Source organism: Colletotrichum fioriniae, assembly GCF_027942845.1.
Source record: "Colletotrichum fioriniae strain IMI 355084 chromosome Unknown scaffold_8, whole genome shotgun sequence".
NCBI classification, from domain to species: Eukaryota; Fungi; Ascomycota; class Sordariomycetes; order Glomerellales; family Glomerellaceae; genus Colletotrichum; species Colletotrichum fioriniae.
In genome coordinates, this window is record NW_027076844.1 from 253,125 (window position 1) to 276,055 (window position 22,931).

General features: G+C 54.0%; 6 protein-coding genes across 6 annotated transcripts; 4 read left to right on the plus strand and 2 right to left on the minus strand.

The window, feature by feature from the left end:
* Nucleotides 1–568: 568 nt before the first annotated feature.
* On the plus strand, nucleotides 569–2,965 carry N0V96_006890 (uncharacterized protein; the record flags this gene model as incomplete). Its single annotated transcript, XM_053192359.1, has 3 exons — nucleotides 569–762; nucleotides 821–2,561; nucleotides 2,618–2,965. 3 exons carry the CDS (start codon nucleotides 569–571, stop codon nucleotides 2,963–2,965), a joined length of 2,283 nt encoding a protein of 760 aa, XP_053050123.1.
* Nucleotides 2,966–3,882: 917 nt separating this feature from the next.
* On the minus strand, nucleotides 3,883–7,036 carry N0V96_006891 (uncharacterized protein; the record flags this gene model as incomplete). Its single annotated transcript, XM_065757858.1, has 9 exons — nucleotides 3,883–5,196; nucleotides 5,259–5,697; nucleotides 5,757–5,856; nucleotides 5,910–6,029; nucleotides 6,082–6,105; nucleotides 6,154–6,454; nucleotides 6,504–6,514; nucleotides 6,576–6,749; nucleotides 6,820–7,036. 9 exons carry the CDS (start codon nucleotides 7,034–7,036, stop codon nucleotides 3,883–3,885), a joined length of 2,700 nt encoding a protein of 899 aa, XP_065613381.1.
* Nucleotides 7,037–9,123: 2,087 nt separating this feature from the next.
* On the plus strand, nucleotides 9,124–9,754 carry N0V96_006892 (uncharacterized protein; the record flags this gene model as incomplete). The annotated part of the gene is made up of 2 exons (XM_053192361.2): nucleotides 9,124–9,540; nucleotides 9,602–9,754. 2 exons carry the CDS (start codon nucleotides 9,124–9,126, stop codon nucleotides 9,752–9,754), a joined length of 570 nt encoding a protein of 189 aa, XP_053050125.1.
* An 863-nt stretch (nucleotides 9,755–10,617) lies between these two features.
* N0V96_006893 (uncharacterized protein) lies at nucleotides 10,618–11,321 on the plus strand (the record flags this gene model as incomplete). Its single annotated transcript, XM_053192362.2, has 3 exons — nucleotides 10,618–10,797; nucleotides 10,913–11,064; nucleotides 11,141–11,321. 3 exons carry the CDS (start codon nucleotides 10,618–10,620, stop codon nucleotides 11,319–11,321), a joined length of 513 nt encoding a protein of 170 aa, XP_053050126.2.
* Nucleotides 11,322–12,331: 1,010 nt separating this feature from the next.
* TOP2 (DNA topoisomerase 2) lies at nucleotides 12,332–18,139 on the plus strand (the record flags this gene model as incomplete). Its single annotated transcript, XM_053192363.2, has 3 exons — nucleotides 12,332–12,391; nucleotides 12,821–16,399; nucleotides 16,454–18,139. 3 exons carry the CDS (start codon nucleotides 12,332–12,334, stop codon nucleotides 18,137–18,139), a joined length of 5,325 nt encoding a protein of 1,774 aa, XP_053050127.2.
* A 1,371-nt stretch (nucleotides 18,140–19,510) lies between these two features.
* On the minus strand, nucleotides 19,511–20,898 carry N0V96_006895 (uncharacterized protein; the record flags this gene model as incomplete). The annotated part of the gene is made up of 5 exons (XM_053192364.1): nucleotides 19,511–19,963; nucleotides 20,034–20,335; nucleotides 20,395–20,556; nucleotides 20,639–20,671; nucleotides 20,823–20,898. 5 exons carry the CDS (start codon nucleotides 20,896–20,898, stop codon nucleotides 19,511–19,513), a joined length of 1,026 nt encoding a protein of 341 aa, XP_053050128.1.
* Between the last annotated feature and the right edge of the window lie 2,033 nt (nucleotides 20,899–22,931).

Below are 22,931 nucleotides of genomic sequence, written 5' to 3' on the forward strand. Positions count from 1 at the left end.
TTCCCGTGTTTGGCTGCGCAACGGCTGGCACCAAGGACCAAGGACCAGGACCAGAACCAGAACCAGCCAGAGAACCTGGACCGCGCTACAGAATCTTGACACACGGTCTTTCTCCTGACCTGCCAGTCCTGTCGCTCGCTTTCGCTGGTCCCTTTGCTTGGCTTCCCCCTTTGCCAGAAGCAACCACCACTCTAACCTACCACCACCCTTTTTTCTCCTTCATTTCGACGCCGCTGGACGATTTTCGGGGGGCTTTGACCCAGACGACGAAAGGAACATTAGCTTCTTTCTCGACTTTTCTACCCTCCATGTCTTCGGCGATCTAAAAGGTTTTATCTAAACCCTTTGCAAACCCCTCGAACCACATCAATCGCGACTTCCGATCCGATCCACACCCATCTGACGCTGCACCTTCCCATAGCGAATTGACGACACAACCGCGCTTTGCCGCGCCCTCTCGATTGATTGCGTCTGCTCAGCCGTCGTTATTGGCATCATCTGACAGACTTTGCTATTCATCTTTCGGTACAAAGTCATCGCACTCACGCGGTGCACCCTCATCGCCGCAATGAGGTTATCACCTTTGTTCCTGTTCCTGGGCTCGACCCTTCTCTCCGGGGTTCAAGCAGCAGAGGCAGACAAGGATGACCGGGAGAACACCTACTTCAACTCCATGAAAGTGCCGCCAATACTCGAGTTGACGCCGGATACCTTTGATAAGGAGGTCAAGGCCTCGCAATTCATGCTTATCAAGCACTACAGGTATACAATCATGCTATCGCTTACCCGCCCTTTGCGCAACGTGCTGACGATGGAACAGCCCTTACTGCCCGCATTGCATAGACTATGCGCCGATATACCAGACCCTCTACGAGTGGTACTACACCTCGAAGCCCGAGTCCAAGGAGGACAAGACCTTTACCGAGCTCTACGATTTCCGCTTCGCCACGATTAACTGCGTGGCCTACTTTGATCTTTGCGCTTCCCACAACGTCGCGTCATACCCTAGCACCATCCTCTACAAGAATGGCGAGCTGGCCGAGTTGATCAAGGGTGTCAAGGACATTGACCAGATCAGCCCCATTATCGAGAAGTACCTCGAGGCGGCCAAGCCCGGAACCAGGCCCCGCAGCCTCGAGTATCCGGAGCCTGGCGACAAGACCTCCCCCGAAAAGGCCCCTGGAAAGGCCGACGACTCGAAGAAGCCTGTGGACGACAAGGCCGACGCCAAGACTGATAGCAAGGCTCCCGCAAAGGCCGACGAGAAGACACCGCCCAAGGAAGAGACCAAGGCTCCTCCGAAGGCTCCTCCCGCGAAGGAAGACGATAAGCCTGCAGGCAAGACCGATGCGAAGGCTGATACTAAGGGCGATGCCAAGGGCGACGCGAAGACTGAGACAAAGACTGACGCAAAGGCCGACGTCAAGGCAGATGCAAAGCCCAGCACCACCGCTGAGAAGGCTGTCGCTGCTCCTACCAAGGCCGTCGTCAAGAAACCTACAGTCACACCTAACAAGGAAGGTGCCTCTGTGCCTCTGAGTGCCGAGAGATTCCAGACCTTGGTCACCATGACCCAGGACCCCTGGTTTGTTAAGTTTTACGCACCCTGGTGCCATCACTGCCAGGCCATGGCACCTAACTGGCAGCAACTGGCCAAGGAGATGAAGGGTCGTCTGAATATCGGAGAGGTCAACTGCGACGTGGAGACCAGACTTTGCAAGGACGTCCGTCTCCGCGGCTACCCCACTATCCTCTTCTTCAAGGGTGGCGAGCGTGTCGAGTACGATGGTCTGAGAGGCCTCGGCGACTTTGTCCACTACGCCAACAAGGCCATCGACATTAGCGAGGGAGTACTGGATGTAGATGCCGAGTCCCTCGCAGTCCTCGAGGAGAAGGAAGAGGTCATCTTCATCTACTTCTACGACCATGCCACTACCTCTGAGGACTTCATGGCTCTTGAGCGTATCCCTCTCAGCCTGATTGGCAAGGCAAAGCTTGTGAAGACCAAGGACCCCGTCCTCTTCGCCCGTTACAAGATCACGACCTGGCCTCGCTTGCTCGTTTCCAGAGAGGGCCGCCCCACATACTACCAGCCGCTAACACCCAAGGAGATGCGTGATATTCACCAAGTCTTGAACTGGATGAAGTCAGTCTGGCTTCCGATTGTTCCCGAGATGACTGCTTCCAATGCTCGCGAGATCATGGATGGCAAGGTTGTTGTCCTTGGAATTGTCAACAGAGAAGACCAGGAAGGCTTCCTCAGAGCCAAGCGCGAGTTGAAGAGTGCTGCCAACGAGTGGATGGATAAGCAGATCCTTCTCTTCCAGCACGAAAGGCAAGAGCTTCGAGATGCCAAGCAACTCAGAATCGATGAGGCCGATGATCGTGGCGACGGGCGTGCGTTGCGGGCGGCCAAGGCCATCCGCATCAACATGGACAAGTCGGACCGCAAGCAGGTTGGCTTTGCCTGGGTTGATAGTGTTTTCTGGCAGAGATGGATCCGCACCACCTATGGCATCGATACCAAGGACGGAGACCGTGTCATTATTAATGACGAGGATGTAAGTACAACCGACGTACACATACGTAGGAGCAGCCTGACTGACTTGATCCTTAGAACCGCCGCTACTGGGATACTACTATTACTGGCAACAATATCCTCTTGTCTCGGACGTCGATTTTGGAGACCATTAACAAGGTCGTCTCTTCGCCGCCTAAGATCAAGCCCAAGCTCACCATCTCGAGCTTCGAGAAGATCTTCTTCGACATCCGTGTCACCTTTGTCGAGCACCCCTATCTTACCATGGGCTGCATTCTTGGCCTGGCCTTTGGAGCCTTCTCATGGTTCCGCAGCCGCACCCGCAAGGGCCGTGGCGGCCACTTCCGCCTGGAAGAATCATGGGGCAACAAGGAGTTGATGAAGGAGGGTCTCCTGGGCCCCAACGGCAACGGCAAGGTGGACTAGAAGTCGAGCTTGCTCGAACATGAATGGAAGAGGCTAGAGGAGCAGCGGTGCCCTGCACAGCATGATCTTGGCAAGTTGGACTAATGGGAAGGCCATGAATGAGGCTACGACGATTTGGGGAACATTGACGTCAAAAGTGTGTGGGTTGTGCTTGACTTTTTTTTTGCTTTCAACGAAAGGAAAGCAGAATGACGTATTAAAAACCCAAAGCATTGAGGTGAATACTCACGGAGTTGACGGGGACTCTTTTTTCTTATTACTTTTTTTCTTGTTTTCCCGCTGCGTGTCTCTTCGTCTCTCTTTGGTGTGGGATATGGCCGACAAGGCCTAGAGGTCTGTATAATAAATCCTCCTTTATGTTTGATAGGGTTGGCGGTGGTGGAGAAGGAGGAAGGGGAATACAACGCCTTTCGCGTCTACCTTACGTTGCCACTTTGACAGATTATGCATTGTTTATTTGATATGTTTAGTTGTGAGGACCCCTCGGCTTTGGTATGCGCGTAGTCTTCGGGCCTCGGTCGCTGCAGTTGACTTGTGTTGTAATGACAGTGTTGCATGCATGACTTGATGGGGCCGGACTATAGGGTTTCACTTTGGCTCGCGATCATGAGGAGGTACGATATCCGGGAAATACGGGAAATACGGGAATTGATAGCAGTCTAAAGAGAAGCAGCCGTTTCATTGTTTGTCATACGCGAGATTGGGGACCAAAAGGAGGCTGCTTTGAATACCACCCAGAACAGAGTTCAATTGTTTCCTCCCAGCTCTAAATTCCAAAGCTTTCCACCCATACACGTTGTCGTTTGTTTCGGTAACACAATCCCAGATGTTGTGTTCTTTTCTTTTTCTGCTATTTTCTTTTTTTGTGTTTCTGTTTATGAACGGAGAGCCACAGAACGGATTCACTATCCGTCTGTTTACGTGTAAATCTCATCAGTGAAGCTATTGAGAGACAGACCCTCCTTTGCGATATCGTCCACGTCGACGAGGAAGTCAAGTGGCATCTCGACAATGTTGCCGCGCACACGGTTCAGCCAGTCCTTGACCTCGCGCACGCCTCCCGGGAACTCCTCGCGCACGACGTGGCCATACTCGACCTTGCCGCGGTTGGCCTCCTCTTCCTTCTGCTTGTCGTCCTCCTTCTTGGCGCCGGGAATAATAAAGTACTTGGAGAAGAACTCGTCATAGTCCTTCCAGGTGCGGACGCGGTCGTTGGGGACGTTGTGGAAGACTTTTGTGAAGACTTCCGTGTTCGTGCGGGCGGTGCCCTCCCAGAGATCCCAGAACTCGCGGGACATGGGGTCGCGGACGAGGCGGTCGGCGGGGGAGTCCCAGTCGTAGGCGTTGGGTCCGCGCTCAATGGAGGTCCAGTTGTCGTTGGGTCGGTCGCAGGGTTGGTCGGGCAGGAGGCCGAGGTGCTTGCGGAAGATTTGGCGGCGGAGGGAGGTGGCGAACTTGGAGGCGGTGTACGGGCGTCCCGCCATCTCGGACTCAATGGGGGTGGGATCCTCGATGACGACGGCGATCTCCGAGTCGTGGGTGCCGAGCTGGGAGCGGTCGTTGAGGTTGGCGGAGCCGCAGATGACGAGGTTGTCGTCGGCAATGAGGAGCTTGGAGTGGATGTAGAGCTCCTCGCTGACGAAGGCGTCGAGCTCGGCCTCGGGCTCGCCGTGCCAGGGGACCGAGTGCAGATCGCGGCCGTTGTCCATGTAGCACGCCGAGACGGTGTCCCAGGTTTGGTCCGAGACGCGGGACGCGGCCTCCTGATAGCGCTCGTACTGGGAGTCGCCGCGGGTGCCGTAACCCTGACCCTGCTCGCCGTAGCCGGCGCCGACGTTGTCGTCGTGCTCGCGGCGGGCGTCTTCGTAGCGGACGCCGGAGCGGCCCTCTGCGTCGGCCATGGTGGAGGAGATGTTGATGCGGTCGTAGTTGCGGAGGTTGTAGAAGCGGATGTAGCGGCCCGGGTCGTCAATGCCGCCCTCGGAGCGGAGAGTCTCGATGATGGAGTGTCCGCCGCGGGAGATAGAGTTATATTGGAACTCCATGATGGCGCGGGTGCCGAGGGCGTCGTCGGCCTTGAGGTCGCCGGCGAAGGCGGGGACAGCGGGCATGGCGACGACGACCTTGAAGTCTTCCCCGTTTTGGTGGGCGCGGATGATGCGGTCGACAATGGCACGGCCGATCTTGTTGGTGACGGGGTGCTGCTCCTTGCTGGTGGCCGTGATGAAGAACTGAACGGTATGTTAGAGTGCCTCGTGGATGAAGTTGAGGAAAAGGGGGTAGGGAGATTTACCTGGTTCTCCATGTAGACGTAGTGCTGGGCGTTGGTGATGGCATGCATGTAAGCATTCGCAATGGAGTGCTCGGTTGGGTGGCCAGCTGACCACTCCGTGCAGCTGTGATAGTCCGTCAGTAATTTGACTGATGGGATGAGGCCCTTAATTACTAACCTTCGGGTGAGCTGAATGTTGGCAGCACGGTCACCACGGTCGATCCTACGGGGACCGTCATTCTGGTTGTCGTCACTGACCGCCATGCGACTGATGCCTCGGTTGATACGGTCAGAAAGATCGCCAAAGAGATGGCTGGTATGGCCACCACCGCCGAAGAAACCGCCGCTTTCCGTCTCGTTCTCGGCGATTCTGCCAGCATCCGCGTTGGCGGCACCTCCTCCGAGGGCCTGGTACTTTCCAGGGTTCTTCTTGCCATACTTCTCGCCATAGATGAAGTTCCTACTCATTGTCAATATTCAACTCTAGAACCGTCGGGACCACTAGTTCCTGCTACGAACCATCTATCAACGAAGTGGTCTGCCAGGTTTGCCACGATGGGGCCGCTCAAGCTGAGACTGACATCGGACCAGCCCATACGAGAGCTCTTGGTGCGATCGACTGGTGAAATGTTAGCACAGACAGGAGCAGACAATATTGTAGTACTGGCTTACGCTTATTTTGCTCCCAGTTGTCCACGTCAGCAAAGTCGTATACGCGGGCGTTGTTGTAGTCTTGGCCGGGGAAGATGACGGCATCCAGGTTGCCAGGGTGGGCGTCCGCAATGGGGTGGCCTATTTCTGTTAGAGACGGCTCTCGGGGACCTGAGAGATGATCTCGACTTACTGTTGGTGTCCCATCTGCCGAAGCCTATGATACTGTTAGCGAATGTCGTGCGTGCTTGGCATCACGACTTACACATATCGAGACCTCCCATGAAGGCAATTTTGCCGTCAATCAGGCAGAGCTTCTCGTGGTGAGCCCAGAATAGGGTGACTCCGTCGGTAGCGGTACCGTAGATGGCCTTGATGGCATCACCGGAAGCCTTGGACAGGGTGAAGGTGTTGACGTTCATGTTGGCGAAGTTCTGCTTGAGCTCAGCCTGGAAGTCGTATCCGGTGGGCACATGGTCAGGGTGTCGAAACACGCCAATGTTGGGATGAAGGCTTTCCAGGTAGGTCCTTGTGTGCTTGATGAGAATGTCAGCATGACTCGAGTTCTAAGGGTGCACATTGTCGATATATTTGATATAACTGATGTTGACTTACGGATGACTTGACTAGTTGACATTGGTCGTTAGTTCGGTGTTCAGACGACTGCTCAGGGCCGGGGTCACTCACGGGTCAAGGCGGCTTCAACCTCCTTGTAGACGATGATGTTAATTTTGACACCCCTCTCGGCAGCAGCCTTGAGCAGGTTGTCGATGCGGTAACGCTCATTCTGAGAGGGAGGGCGGCGCAGGTACAGCTCTGGGCTCAGCCACCAATCCAAGATGTAAATGCTCTCGCGGGCCTCTGCAGCTCACATGGTCAGAGAAAGATGATTGATTGCTTAGGAATTGGTACGATAGTGGTGCAAGCTTACGTTCGATAGCTTCGGAAACGGCCCAGAAGTATGAACATCCGTCGACGTACCACTTGGCATTACCAGTGGTTTGAGGCGCAAAAGACTGGAATCTGTTCTCGGCATGACCAGCGGGGTGGTGCTCATGGCACTCGTGGCCTGAGTGAGTATGGGCGTGTCGCTCATCCCCAAAAAGGGCGTCGATGCCCCGCTCCACCTTGCGGAAGATGTGATCCATGGCGGCAGGGAGCTGCTTCTGAGTAACAATGAGGCCGAAATAGGAGAGTAAGAAGGTAGTGGTGAGAATTGAAAAAGAGAATGTGGGAGTTGTGAGAATCGCGGACCAAGGTAGGTGCGTGTCGTTGAAGGAAGCTTTGGAGGAGGAGGGGAACTCGGAGTTGGTGTTAGGTAAAGGCGGCGATGAAACAGGGTCTAGAGAGCGACGTCAGAGGGGTAGGTGCATGTGAGTGCGAAGAGAGTTGGGGAGGTAGCCAACTGCAAGCTGAGATAGCTACGGATACCATGGGTAGTACCTATTGTCCCCCGGTACTTTGTAGATGGGGACCATGCACCTCAGGGCCTCTGGGTCCAGGTAGATGCGGTGAAGGGAGCTGAAGGTGAGACGACACCAGCGGATGGTCCGTGTGTCCGAACTCCCGTGAGTGGGTGGACTTTGATGCTTGCACCTATGGACCTGCAACTCCTTACCTTCCTGCGTAGGTACCTTGAATAAGACGGGAGTCTCTTTTCCTACCTGCGTAAGGGCAATGGGGTACTTGACAGCAAGGTACACAGAGTTGTGGCAGCCTATCAAAGGCTCATGTCGTGGAGGGAATTGGGTTTCAAGGGTTTCGGTGGCACGGGTGGGCAGCTGTGATTTGTCCGTCCGAAAGCTGAATAGAATGCTCAATGCAATGAAAGCAAGTTTGACCCATGGAAATACTGACGCTGGAGGGGCAGTGTAGAGCGAATACGGGGTACGGGGCAAACAGGGTTAAACGAAAAGACAAGTGTACTCGTCTTACCTACCTTAAGGTATCTTGAGAGCTCAAGTCAATAAGGTAGGAGAGGTTAACGACGAATTGACCATGCTGCTGCTAAACAACTATAGTAAACCCTACAATACTACAACACATCCTGCATGCAGATGGGATTGGCATCTTTTCTTCAACATCAGCTTTAAGCTTGTTTGCTCCACTTCCAAGACAGATCATCCAGGGGTCGGATGGCAGCTGGGCTAAGCACTCCGACTCGGACACGTGCCCTGCGTTCCCGGAGACAAACTGCATCGTAGGGCCAGGTCCGGCTCAAGAAGCGGGCCGGATAGGCATGTTGGACGTCTGATAAATGAGACACGGCATGGAAGCGAACATATGTGGAAGCAATGGAAGCCTAGAAACCTGGAAGTTGTTGCGGCTGCCAACGGCCGTTCAGGCATGTATCCGTAGGCCCGAGGAAACCGCTTTCATTGTAAATTGGTGCTGCAGATGTGAATTGCGGTAGGTGCTTGCTTGTCTGATATGTCACAATCTATCGCATACTTCCATTCTATGCGGAGTGCTGTTTGTCTGCCGGCTTCTCTACGGCCCCTTGCGCCGGGAATTCCCTCGTAGCGGCTTCCATTACCTGTGGGCTTGGACCACCAAGGCGCTAATCCCACCTTAAAGACACCTGGGCTGGACCCAATTGAACTGGCAGGAGCCATCGAAAAAAAGAACCTCCCTGCACGAGTTGACTCTTGTCACGAATTCCTTCCCGTTGTCCTGATATCCTCAACATATCTTTTGGTCTCATATCTCCACTTGTCTCCCGTCTCCTGACACTTTTGCGAGTCTTGACCATATCAATTGACTCATCGACTCATACGGACAACCCCCTTACGCGACCTGACCGTCTCACGCTCGCTCACGTCTCGTGCAGAGTTTCTTAAAGCTGAGGTGAGCTTTTTTGACAAATTTCCCCTCACCCAGTATTAGGAAAGACACGCGACCTCGCTGCGCCAACAAGAGACAAGCATCAAATTACCTTAACTAACTGAATTTAAGGATCCTTCGTGACAGGTCTCAACTACGTGCATCTACTCACCATCTAGACCTCAGTAGCACGGCAGGGCCAGAGGACAAACTTGCGCTGTTCCCGCATTGTCGATCTCGACTAGCTCTTACTTTGTTCTGCTCTGGTCTGGCTGCGCCGCGCAGTTTCTGAGGCATCTGGTCCAAGTCACGGCCGCTATCGTATTTCTTGTAGACGACGGGATACTTCATCAAGACGGTAGAAGAGTACACTACCTGTGCACGCACAAGGCAAGGAGGCTGCCCCCTCAAGATGTCCTCTAGCTCGGGGACGCCGTACATCTTCTCCCCTGCGGATCACACCCACTTGATCCCCTACCTAGCAGCACTACATGCCGGCTGCATCAGCTCAGATCGGACCCTCGCGACCTTCTTGCCCCCTCTGTCACATGAGAAGCTTTTAGGATGGTGGAAAGACCGCATAGCAGAGGTGACTGCAGGCACCCGCATGATGTTGATCCTTCTCGACGAATCCGACCCGGGCACCAAGTTCAAGGGAACCGAGCTCATGGGCGTCGTAATGCTCTCCATGCCCTACTCCGAGACGGGCCCGTTCCGCGGCTTCGTCGAGAAGCTTCTCATCAGCCCCAAGTTCCGTCGGCGTGGTGGTGCCAGGATGTTGATGAGTGCTTTGGAGGGTGAGGCTATTCGGAGGGGACGAACGCTACTGGTAAGGAACTAGAGCGCATCAAATCTGCAGCCCCAGGAAAGCGCTAATGAGAGATGTACAGATGCTTGATACTGAGGTGGGCAGCGCGGCAGAGGATGTCTGCAGGAAATTTGGATACGTCGAAGTTGGCAGAATCCCAAACTACGGCATCAGCCCTGCCGTTCCACGACAGCTCAAGGACCAGATTTTCTTCTATAAGCAGCTCTCGACATAGCGAATTTCCTCATTCAGGGACTCCGCGGCGTTGAGGGGTTTGATGGTCTGTTCTAGATAGTTATTACAAAGACGTAGGTGACCCACGTCATCTGTTGATTCCCGTGCGAACGAGGACGGGATTTGAAAGAATCGGATGAGATTCTGGCACGCATAACCGACTTCCTCGAGATCCCGATACAGTTGTTGCAAGGTGACCCGGTGTGCGAATAAAGGTTTATGGGGCCCAGTCAGAGCGGCTCGGTGACGGCTCTTTGGGATGATGCAACGCCGACATTGTCCATCTCTGGATTTGCATCCACTTTCTTACCTCGACGACTGCGCATCAACTTATCCAAGGGCGTCGCTGAAGAAGAGTTGCGTGGGCAGAGACTTGGCACCAGATCGGTGACAGAGGTGATACCTAGCTTACCAATACTGCCGATCAGTGCCACGATCAAACCCCACCTTCAAATCGGGGCATTCGGGCGGCACACTCACCTTTCCCAGCCGGGACCGAACTATTGCTCTTGGGATGCGGGCAGCGGTAGACGGCGAAGCTCGTTGGTTGAACGTCTCGGTGTGCACAAAGGCCGAAAAGCACGCAATATACCCACATTCAGATACCACAGGATTTCAGTGGTCATCACAGGTGCGGCACTTGGAGGACTACATTTCGGGCTTGGAGGAGAAAGAGAGAGGAAGAGGGGAATATGTAAAGCCAGGGATCTCCCATCTCTTACAATCCCGAGACAGTCATTGTCCATAACTTATATACCTTATCTACTCGAGTAGAACCAAGACAACAAACCCTCAACACCTCTCTCATATTGTGATTCGCGGCAAAGTCTTAGTTCCACAGAATATCATCTCACACTTCCAACCATGTCCGCAATCCAAAAGAACGTCGAGGCCGCCTCGGAAACCTACTCATCGACCTTTGACAAGGGCCACCTCGCCCTCCCGCCGGCCAAAAAGTACCTCGTCCTGACGTGCATGGATGCCAGGATCGATCCGGCGCGGGCTTTTGGTATTGAGCTGGGCGATGCGCACGTCATTCGCAATGTAAGAGCAATATCTTGACTCACAGAGAAGAGAAGCATCCAATCGAGTTCTTTTCTTTCCTTGCTAGGTCCGTCGTCTTGGGGCTCAATGTGGGATTAACAAGAACAATCTCTAGGCCGGCGCTTCAGCCGTGGACGCGATCCGCAGCATCGTCATCTCGCAGCAGCTCCTCGGCACGCACGAGATCGTGCTTGTTAAGCATACGGGTTGCGGCATGCTGACGTTTAAGAACGAGGATGCGTTTGGTCTCGTCGAGAAGAATCTTGGGTGAGAATTTGCCGTCGTTGTTCACGCCGCGTCAGTGGCATATTTCTTCTGGTTAGGTTGCTAACGTGCTTGTTAGTGCCGAGGCTTCCTCGGAGGCGGCGAGCCGTATCCCAGATTTCCTCCCCTTTCCGGAGCTGGATGCGGCTGTGAAGAAGGATATTGAGTTTATCAAGGCGTCCAAGTTGGTGCCGGAGAGTGTTGCTCTTAGCGGATGGGTTTACGAGGTTGAGACGGGGAAGACGAGACGTGTTATTTGATGGCTGAGGGTACTTAGTGTACTAGGTGTTTTGGCGAGCGGGAGGGCGCAGAGAGGCGTTTGGTTGTGTTAGTACCTCAAGGAGTGCACGAATATCCATTGTGAGATACGAATGGGAGCAAGAGTGGGGAGATGATACGGCGGTGTGATTAGTTATGTCGAGGTTGACCAACTTATGCAAGAGACGACATTATGTTTCTTCCCGCTGTTGAGGCTATATCAATATTTAATCACCGTAAGGTACTTTAGGTAGGTATAAGAAGGTGGTGAGAGTTGACGGGTTGTGTCTCGGGCTTAAGGTTGTGGGTCTGGCTGGCTGCTCCCGCTCATCTGGTCTTGTGCGGAATTTTAGTGCCACCGCGACGCCTCAATTGGACGGACGGCGGGGCAGAGGCAGAGCGTGCAGCTGGCAGATGCCGGGAGGTAAGGTACACTACGTGAGTACGTGCGGTTTCCCCGCTCGCGCCGGCACTCTGGCGCCACGCCATGGGAGGTGGCAGTGGCAGGCCTGAGGCAGTAAACAAAGGGGGAAAGGCGTCAAGGGCCCCGACGCGGTCCAGTCAGAAGGAGCAAGGAGGTGTCGCGACTCCATTTTCCTTCACCCGCCAGGTTCCCAATTTGTTTACTTGCCCAGGTGCCAAACATCAACATCCCAAAAAGGGTTGCTACCAACAACAAGGAAAATCATACCGTCACCCAATCCAGTCCCGACAAGATCGCAACACACAAACTCCCTTCACCATACCCTCCTTTCAATGTAAAAAGACCCTGCTCGAGTTGGCACACTCGCTCCCTTCCTCTCTCTCTTTTTTCTCCTCAACTTTCGTGCCAATTGCGCGCCTGGTCCGCCCAGCTAGCCGTTTCGGATCAAATCTTGTCGTTCACTCCTCGTCCTTGTCTCGCCGAGCGATTCCTCGACCATTTCCACCATCACCAAGTGTACCGACTACTACCGCGTTCCGAAATTTCTCGTGTTCCTCCCCGCGCCTCGGGGGGCGCATATTGTATAAGATGTCGTCCGACGAAGCGTCCGTGTTTAGTATGGGAGAGGAGTCTGATTTTGCGCCTGCGGTACGTTTGCTTCCTTTTTTCTGTCTGCAGAGTAATCCTGTCTCTGCTGGGACCCCTTCACTTTCACCCTCGTGCCCCTCATCGCAATCCGGGGAAAGAACAGTCGTTGCGCCTGCCTCAACATCATGGCCTGTACCCAGATCTGGCGGTGCGCCGCACCTGCTCTGCCTGCCCTTCACACCGGCGGACTCTCGTTTGTCGCAAACCAATTCACAGTCGCGAAAATATTCTTCACGACTGCCCTCCGTCTACTTGCGCGAGCTCTTCACATTACAATTCCCCATCAGCGGTCAAATTCCCTTGTACCTTGCCACCTCCTGACTACCACACCTCCTCTGCCCTCCCGGCAAAATGCCTATTCTACAGCGTCCCAGCCAGCTGCCGACTGCTCCTCGGATTGTTACGCGACCCAATACTGACCCGTCACAGAAGCCCAAGGCAAAGGCAGCCGCCGTCAAGAAGGCGCCAGCAAAGAAGCTGACGCAGACTACGCTGAAGACGAAAGCCGTGCCCAAGAAGCGCGCGAAACCCGAAAGCGACGACGAAGATGGCGCCTCAACATTCTCCAACACCCCGCCTAGCGCCAAGAAGCTTAAGAAAGCGCCTGCTGCGAAGAAGTCCAGCGGGAACCCCCTCTCAGAGATCGAGAACGACAGCATGATGATCGACGACGACGAGCCTGCCGCGCCAAAGACCAAGAAGAATGCCACCGATACCTACCAGAAGCTCACCCAGCTGGAGCACATCATCAAGCGTCCCGATACCTACATTGGATCTGTCGAGCCCACTGAACAACCCATGTGGGTTTTCAACAAGGAGACGAAGCTCATGGAGTATCGCAAAGTCACATTCGTCCCTGGTCTGTACAAGATTTTTGACGAAATTCTCGTCAACGCTGCCGATAACAAGCAGCGCGATGCTACCATGACCACCATGAAGATTACCGTTGACCGCGAGGCGGGCGAGATCTCCGTCGAGAACAACGGTAAAGGTATCCCGGTCGAGATTCACGGCAAGGAAAAGATCTACATCCCCGAGATGATCTTCGGTCACCTCTTGACTGGTTCCAACTACGACGACGACGAGAAGAAGACGGTCGGTGGTCGCAACGGTTACGGTGCCAAGCTGTGTAACGTCTTCAGTGAGCAATTCACTCTTGAGTGCCAGGACTCCAACAACGGAAAGAGATACAAACAGGTCTGGACCGACAACATGAGCAAGTGCGGCAAGGCCAAGATTTCCAGCAGCAAGACTAGCGATTTTGTTCGCGTCACCTTCAAGCCTGACTTCAAGCGCTTCAGCATGACCGGCATCGATGACGATCTGGAGGCTCTTATCAACCGCCGCGTCTACGACATGGCGGGTACTGTTCGTGGTATCAAGGTGTACTTGAATGGCACCCACATCAAGCTCGCCTTTAAGGGCTACTGTGAGATGTACGCCAAGGCCATTTCCAAGGAACGTGGCGCAGAGGAGGGCGTCGAGCCCAAGGTCGTTGTCGAGGTCGACAAGACCGATGCTCACCCCAGGTGGGAGATTGCCTTTACCGTGTCAGACGGCTCCTTCCAGCAAGTCTCTTTCGTCAACTCCATTGCCACAACGTCAGGTGGTACACACGTCAACTACGTTGCCGACCAAATCACCGGCTCGTTGCTCAAAACTCTCGACAAGAAGAAGAAGGGCCATGCCCTCAAGCAGAACCATATTCGCAATCACATCTTCATCTTTGTGAACTGTCTTGTCAACAACCCAGCTTTCACTTCCCAAACAAAGGAGCAGATGACCACCAAGGTCAGCCAGTTTGGTAGCAAGTGTCCGCTCACTGAGGAATTCCTAAAGAAGATCGCCAAATCAGACGCCATCCAGAACATCATCGACTTTGCCGAGAAGAAGGCGGACAAGATGATGGCCAAGAGCGACGGAAACAAGCGATCCCGCATCAGCAACGCGAAACTAGTTGATGCTAACCTGGCTGGCACTCGCCACGGCCATGAATGTACACTCATTCTCACGGAAGGTGACTCTGCCAAGAGTTTGGCTGTCGCCGGTCGTGCGATCCTGGATCCCGATCGCATCGGAGTCTTCCCCCTTCGTGGTAAGATGCTCAACGTGCGAGATGCATCCATCGACCAGATTACGAAGAACGCCGAAATCCAGAATATCAAGCAGTTCATGGGTCTCAAGCACAAGCAGACATACACCGACACCAAGAGTCTACGATACGGTCACCTCATGATCATGGCCGATCAGGATCACGACGGTTCTCATATCAAGGGTCTTCTCATCAACTTCTTGCAAGTTCAGTACCCGTCCTTGCTGCAGATTCCCGACTTCTTCCGGGAGTTCATCACTCCTATCGTCAAGGTCTGGCAGGGACCTAACCCGAAGAAACCGCAACGCCTCAAGTCATTCTTCACCCAACCTCAGTACGAGGAGTGGAAGGATACCAACAGAAATGATCTTTCCAGGTGGCACTACAAGTACTTCAAGGGTCTGGGTACCAGTTCAAACGAAGACGCCCAAGTCTACTTTACCAACCTTGATGATCATTTGAAGGAGTTCGACACGATGAAGACTGAGGAGGCCGACCTTTTCGACCTTGCCTTCTCCAAGAAGAAGGCGGACGCCAGAAAGGAGTGGCTCGGTAGCTTTGTTCCCGGTACTTTCCTCGACCAGTCTACCAAAACCATCTCGTACACCGACTTCGTCAATAAGGAACTCATCCTCTTCTCCATGGCTGATAACATGCGTTCCATTCCCTCTGTTCTGGATGGATTGAAGCCCGGTCAACGTAAAGTCATGTACGCTTGTTTCAAGAGAAACTTGGTCAAAGATCAGAAGGTCGTTGAATTGGCTGGTTACATTTCTGAGCAGACGTCCTACCACCACGGCGAAGTATCTCTTCAGCAGACCATCATCGGTCTCGCGCAGACCTTTGTAGGGTCAAACAACATCAACTGCTTGGAGCCCTCCGGAAATTTCGGTTCTCGACTTGCCGGTGGTTCAGATGCTGCCAGCCCTCGTTACATTCACACGAGACTGTCGCCATTTGCAAGGAAGATATTCTCTCCCCTCGACGAGCCCAACCTGGACTCCCAGTACGAAGACGGAAAGAGGATCGAGCCCAAGGTCTACGCGCCAATCATTCCCATGATTCTCTGCAACGGTGCTGACGGTATCGGTACGGGTTGGAGTACTTCCATCCCCAATTACCATCCGATTGACATTGTCAACAATTTGAAAAGACGCATGGGTCGCCTCGATGGTGAGGATGGCGAGGATGGTGTGTTCCAGACCATGATGCCGTGGTTCCGTGGCTGGAAGGGCACCCCTGAGCAGGCCGAGAAAGACCGCTACAAGTTCAATGGTATCTGTGAGCTTGATGAGAAGACTGGCGAGGTCATCGTCACTGAGCTTCCTATCCGCATGTGGACAGACGATTTCAAGGCCAAGCTCGAAGAAGTCATCAGCGGTACTAAAGGCCCTGTTTGGATCAAGGACTACAAGGAATTCAACGACCACAAGAACGTCCACTTTGTTATCCAAATGGATGACAAGCAAGTCAAGGACGTTATGAAGGACGGCCTCATGGAGCGTTTCAAGCTCTCCAAGCAGGTTGCAACCTCCAATTTGGTCGCCTTTGATACCAACGGTCAGATTCGCAAGTACGAAAAGGTGGAAGACATCTTGGAGGAGTTTTACCACTATCGTCTCGACATGTATGCCCAGCGCAAGAAGCATTGGCTGGGCGTCTACCACTCAGACTTCAGAAAGCTTTCTGAGCAAGCCCGCTTCATCAGGGAAATCATCGACGGCAAGCTCGTCGTTGCGAAGAAGAAGAAGCAGGTGCTTGTTGAGGAGCTCGCCAAGCGCAAGTACGAACCTTTCCCCAGAAACAAGGACAAGAATGTCAAGAAGAAGTCCACCGACGAAGACATGGAGGGCAATGACGACGGTGAAGAAGAGGAGACCGACGAGCAGACGAACGGCTACGACTACTTGCTTTCTGTTAGTATTCCCTGACCTCAATCGCCAAATCTTGTCACTAACAATCATCTCTAGATGCCCATTTGGAACTTGACTTATGAACGTCTTGAAAGACTTCAGAAGCAAATTGAGAACAAGAAGGCCGAGCACGATGCACTGCTTGCTCTCAGCGAGAAGGACCTCTGGTCAAAGGATCTCGACGAGTTCGTGGCCGAGTGGGAGACCCAGATGGCCATGGACGCTGAAATCCAGACCAACATTCGGAGACTTGGTAGGCGTGTGTCGAAGAAGATTGGTGCTGGTAAGGGTCGGAAGACGAAGAAGGAGGACGATGACTACGCACCCGGGGAGAAGAAGCGTCCTGGACCTAAAGCCAAGGCTGCCGCCAAGGTCACCGAGAAGGCTGCTGACAGGTTCGCCGCCATGTTCGAGAAGGACAAGACGAAGCCAAAGAAGGAGGATGCCGATTCGGACGCATTCTCGGACAATGACTTTGCTGCTCTTGGTGGCAGAAAGAACGCAGCCAAGCCCGCAGCTGAACCAACCCGCCCCAGAGCCGCTGCCACCAAGAAGAAGCCCGTCTACCAGCTAAGCGACACTGATGACGACGACGAAGATTTTGCCAGCCTTGGCAAGAGCACCTCTGCCCCAGCGGAGTCGGCGGTCGAGGACGATAACTCTTCGCAGAGCCAGAAGTCCGCAGCGGCCAAGAAGCCTGCGCCCAAGAAGTCTGCAGTCAAGGAGCCTTCGCCCAAAGTGGAAGAGTTGCTCAGCGACGACGATGACGACTTTGAAAACCTTGGCAGCAAGAGGACCTCCAGCGACAAGGCCGCATCAAAGTCCGCATCGGTTGAGCCTGCACCCAAAAGCAAGCGCGCTGCTGCAACGAAGAAATACGTCATTGAGGATGAATCTGACGAAGATGACGACGACTTCCAGAGTGCGGCCGAAATGAGCGCGTCCCCTGAACCGAAGCCTGCAAAGCCCGCCGCCAACGGCAGGAATCAGAGGGCTGCGACCGCCACAAAGAAGTCCAAGTACGTTATTGACGATGAATCTGAGGAGTCCGAGGTGGAGGAAAACCACATTGGAGACATTGGTTCTCTGGTCCGCGGAATCGGCGCGCCCAAGTCAGAGACCGAGAAGGGCCGACTTAGTTTGTTCGCCATGAACCGTCCTGACAATGGACGCGACTCCACCTTGCCCAAGATCAAGACCAAGGCCTCGAGAAACTTTGACGACGATAGTGTCGACGACACCAACTACGAGATGCTGGCTCGGTCGTCCCCTCACAAGACATTCAACAAGGGCGACGACATTGATAGCTTCTTGAGCGATGATGGTGCTCCTGCCACCAAGGGTTCCAAGGCAAAGGACACCAAGGCTGCTCCTGCTGCTGCAGTGGCCAAGAAGGCTCGCGGTCGTCCCGCTGGAGCGAAGAACAAGGCCAAGGACGCCGAAGCAGCACCAGCACCCAAGGCTAAGCCCAAGGCAAAGGCAGCTCCCAAGCCGCCCACGCTTTCGCCCGCCGCCAAGGCCTATGCCGCTAAGAAGGCGACGAAGCGCGTGGTGAGCGACGATGACGAGGATGATGTTGACATGGAGGACCCAGAGTCCCCGCCTCGTCCCGCTGCTCGAAGCAGGCCTGGGCGCGCGGCTGCAACCAAGGCGAAGGCGAAGCCCACCTATGTCATTGAGGATGACAGTGAGATGGACGTCGACCAGAGTGAGGACCCGTTCGACATGGATGATAGTGATTAGGGGAAAGGCGGGAGTTAGATGACGCGTGAGCGCGTACATATGCTGTGTATACTGGGCCAGGTTAGGCAAGGGGGGTTTACGGTGGGAGGTTTCACGAAAGGGCAGACATTACTGCTGCTACCTTTCTACTTTGCTATTTTATTGCTCACAATTGTTTTTTTTTGGTTTTTTTTTGGAAGGGGCTTAAGGGGGAACCAGCATCTCTTGCTCCCCTTTTTTTTTTCTCTCCCTCTTTCGATACCTATGTAGACAGGCCCCGGCGGCAGTGAGTCTATGCCTATATTCTGGTATACCTACATACTGCTTGCTGTAACAACGAGAATTCATCTTCGTAAAAACCCGTCGTCTCCCCCAGAGTGAGATGTGTGCCGCAGCTTGACAAATAAATTGGGTTCGCCAACAAGCTTAATCCCCGTCTTTGAATCGACTTTGCAAGGTGTTTACCGCAGTTGTTGCCCTCCCGCCACACACAAGTCTGGGGACGTTTGTTCTCTTTAGCCTCCTCGTGATACAATCCCGTCAATGGGGCAAGAGAGGGGGAATATGGAAACTTTTATATCAAGTGACGACCCGCTTTCGGTTGTTGGAAAAAAAAAAAAAAGAGTACATCTATAGACAGGAACAGAAAGGGTGGAAGAAAGGGGAGGGTCAGAGATTATAACGATGACGAGCGAGTGAGCTTTGGTCCAATCATTAGAGGTTTCTCGTGGTTGACCAGGTGTGTTGCTGTTGGAAAGGGAAAAACGACTCCCGTCACATTCTTTTTCCACCTTCCCACGATCGCCAGCTATCCGAGCTGCAGACGATGCTGGTGATGATGTTGTAGAGGCTCCCAAGCTTCTGAGCACTGCCTAGACTGTGGGGCGGCCTTGATGCACCGACAGCTCAAGTCCCTACAGCGTGTTCATCACGGACAACTTCAGCAAGACAATGCCGACCTACGGTTTGACATGCCGTAATCACCAAGCACGAACCGGGATAGAAGTAACATGTTTCTTTGCGTCCCCTAGACAATCTGATGATCCCCCATTCGCCAGAGCCGTGTGCCATGAAGAGAGAACTACAAGCCAATACACTACATGCATACACGATAATCCGTTCAACGACCCTTGCCTCCGCTTGGAGACACCCTTCTGATATTATCCTTTTGTTGCTTACTATGTGCAACTAAACTCCAGAGAACCAGCCCGCGAACCTTACCACGCCGATAAAGTCGCAGAGAGAGATAGAGAGAGAGAGAAAAAGTGGTGTGCATGATCCCATTCGTGTTCTTCGTGAGTCATTCCGTTGTCGTCAAGCCGGTGGCATAACGCGAAAACCGCGAACGCTTGCCAGCCTGTATACACTCAGAAAACCAAACGAACGAGATGTTTAGGAGGCGACCATGGGGGTCTTCTCCTCGGCACCCGGGACAACGGGCTCCGTGGTGGTGCTCTCGAAGTCGGCCTTGGGAGCAGACGGGAAGTCCTTCTCCTCCACCGAGGGGATGGCGGTGTCGGCGGAAGGAGCAGGGGCGGGCTTGGAAACAGCCTCAGGGGAAGCAGAGCGGCGGCCGAGCAGCTGCTGAGCCTTGGCGGTGTAATCTCCCATGTACTGCTTGGTGATGTTGGTGGCCTCAGCGGTGTGCTTGCTGGCGACAGTGCGGAACTGGTTGGTCTGCTGGTTGATCACTTCACCGGCGCGGTTGAGCTGGGCATCAATGAGCTCCTGGTTGGAGGTGTAGAGAAGAGGGACCATGAAGAGCGCAGTGGTGGCAATCAAAGAAAGGCCCCAGAAGGGAACGATCTTGACGAGGTAGTAGGCAATGAAGGAACCGATGAAGGCCTGCGGTGGGAAAATTGCGTCAGTCTCAATGATGTCAAGAATTGTGGAGAGTGTCACGCGAGCAGCTTACAGCAGCAGAAGCACCAATGTTCTCGGCGAAGACGATGCGCTGAGCCTCAATCACGAAGAAGTTGATCAGCTCGTGAACGTCTCCTATGGCGGCATCGAGCGTCTCTCTAGGAATGACGTGGTAGCGTCTGGGGCGGAGCTGGGTAGCAAGGCCGTTATTGAGGACGAGCTTGCCGGCGACCTCGGCAAGGACGGTGGTGCCGAGCACCATCCAGGTGAGCTTCAAGCTGTATCGCAGGACATCGAGGTAACGCGCAGCGAAGATGAGGGCGACGATGGATGAGTAGGCAATGGCCGAGGCACCTGTGGGGTGGTTTGTCAGTCGGAGTCGGAGGCCGGAAGGAGTCCGAGCTATCACGTACGAGGGTTGTTCCACGAGATAAGCTCGAAGAAGAAGGAATGGTAGTGAGTCAAGGGCTGGCCGGTGGCAGCAGGGTTGGCGGGCGTCTTGCGGGAGGCAGCGAGGTTGCCGAACTCATTTGAGGTCTTTGCGGACTGGTCCTTGACACTCTGGGCGACGGGGCCTGAAGGGGAGGATTCTGGTCAGTACTTGACGATGCGCCACAAAGACGTCATGGGAGGGAGACATGGGGAAATAAAACGTACCGGTAGCAACCTGCTGGTAAGCAGCGGCAGCGTCTAGGAGGGAATTGTTAGCTTATCGGGGTCGCTGGCGATGGGGAACGAAGCTTGAAACACTATTCGCACAAGTTAGCCGGATGTTCGCACGAGGGGAAAGATCTGGAGCGGGAATGGCGGGATCTCGGGGGACAGCGATAACGTACCTTACTCTCCTTGGTAGCTTGGATGTAGGAAGTACCGTTGGCAGAAGGAGCCGTGGTAGGGGCGTCCGGGAAGTCAGACATTGTGTGTGATCGCAACGAGGATTCTGGCGATGTATGTGTGGTGTTGTTGTTGAGGAGAGAGATTACTGCGGTCGGGCAGTTGCGGATGGGAGGTGTCGTGTGATGGTGGAGTTGCTAGAAAGCTACCGTATTTGCGTTTCAAGAAATCGAAGCTTGGGTGGGATGGAAGAGAGAAGCTTTGGTAAGAAGCAAGTGGCAGAAGCTTTTGGGGTATTGAGAAGTTCTTGAGATGTAGAAAAAGGTTTGTAGGTAGGTGGGTTGGAGGAGAAGAGAGGAAGGCCAGGTGTTTTTGTTGCAATGATGTGTGTAGGTAGGTCTGGAAGCTCAGGCAGAGGTGTAAACCGGAAAGGTGAGGGCGTGTGTTTGTAATTGTGTGGGTGGGTAAGGGTGGGTGCAAGACTGGCAGCAGGAGGAGGTGGAAGGTCAGCGAAAAAAGCACGGGCAGGGAAGGAGGGAGAAGGAAAAAAGGCTTTGTGTGTGTGTGAGAGAGAGGTGGTAAGGTACGAATATTGGCAGTGCTGCTACTGCTTCTTCTGCTGGTGGTGCTACTGCTACTGGGTGGCAGTGATGTAAATGAAGATCAAGAAGAAAGGAGCACCGCAGAGCCCACTGGGAGCGTCCGTGCCAACGCCAGGCCAGGCTTGCCAGGCTTGCCAGGACAAGCCCAGGGCGGCGGCCAGCCAGCCAGCGGGAGCAAAGGATAGGTACCTCATGGAGCAAAGCAACATCGACAGGACTACTGCGTAAGGTACTACGTGAGAAATGACCCGAGGAGGAGGAGGAGCAATGGAATACTCCATCAGTCCGTCACCTCCGTCCCGTCTGGGAATTTGGCAAGAGGCAGTGACGCTGTTGTCTCCCAAACAGGACCTACTAGCCGGGGAAAGACCCACGTAGAGGAGCTTTTTCTCCCTTATTTCACCCTCCCGTCTATGTACTCCGTACTGCTCGTCCTACGCCATTTTTTGACACCACAACTATACGAATTCTCAAGTATCGCACTGCAGCACGAATACCAATGACTGCATAGTGGGGAGAGAGACCGGCGAGCACACGCAGCAGTACCTAGCACGCAGCACGCAGACGGAGAACGAAAAAAAAGGAGAGAGGGGCGGCGGGTCGGGGTGTGGCTAGTGTCCGTAGGTTGCTGCGTACACTACTGCTGCGTAAGGTACCCAGCTTGGTTTTCCGACCTGTGATGACGCAAAAGCTATGCCACAGCAACCAATTGCTCGGTACCCATGGACTACCTCCCTAGGGGCTCCCAAGACGCGCTCCAAGGGGCTCTGCCGCCATACAATTCCTACTCCGTGTCCGCCAATGACGATGTATCATGTCAGTCTTCCCTCCCCCCTCCCCCTCCGTCTTTGGCGTCATCCCACTGCGTAGCGTCCATCGTTGGGCGCTAGCTATGCAGCCGGCATGTGACGTGCTCCTGCATTCTCCTCTCTATCTCTCTCTCTCTTCCTCCCATTGCTACCAGTCTTGTTGCTCACAGAAGTCTAGAATTAGCTACCCACCAGGTATTCCACCTAGTGACTGCAGCGGCTGAAGCGACCGGGGAGCACCTCAAAATCCTGGAAATCCTGAAACCATGGCACTTCGCTGATATCTGATGCTGCCCGCCACCCTCTCTCTCAGTCTACCTCTGCGCCCAGGCCGTTGTGTCCTCATCACCGTGCCACAACTGCTCAGTACAGACGGGCCACGCAAACAAGCCACCATATTTCCATTCCAGGTTGCGTCGTTACCAAAGAAGCCAGCCTGTTCATTCACCCAACCCTCCTCTCGTGGTACATTACCCAAAGAGGTTGGAGAAGCACACTACTTACCACAGTACTCTTGTGGTACCCACGATTATTGAGCCTGGTCCTAGCTTCACAAGCAGCACAGAAGCTACCCACTCCCTAGCGCCGCCGTGTGGCCCGTCCATTTTCAGCCCCTCCACCACTCCCAAGCAACCACGCGGAAAAAAAGAAAGAGAAAAAAACTCACGATATCACCTTGGCCCTCCCATATATGACAACAACTGC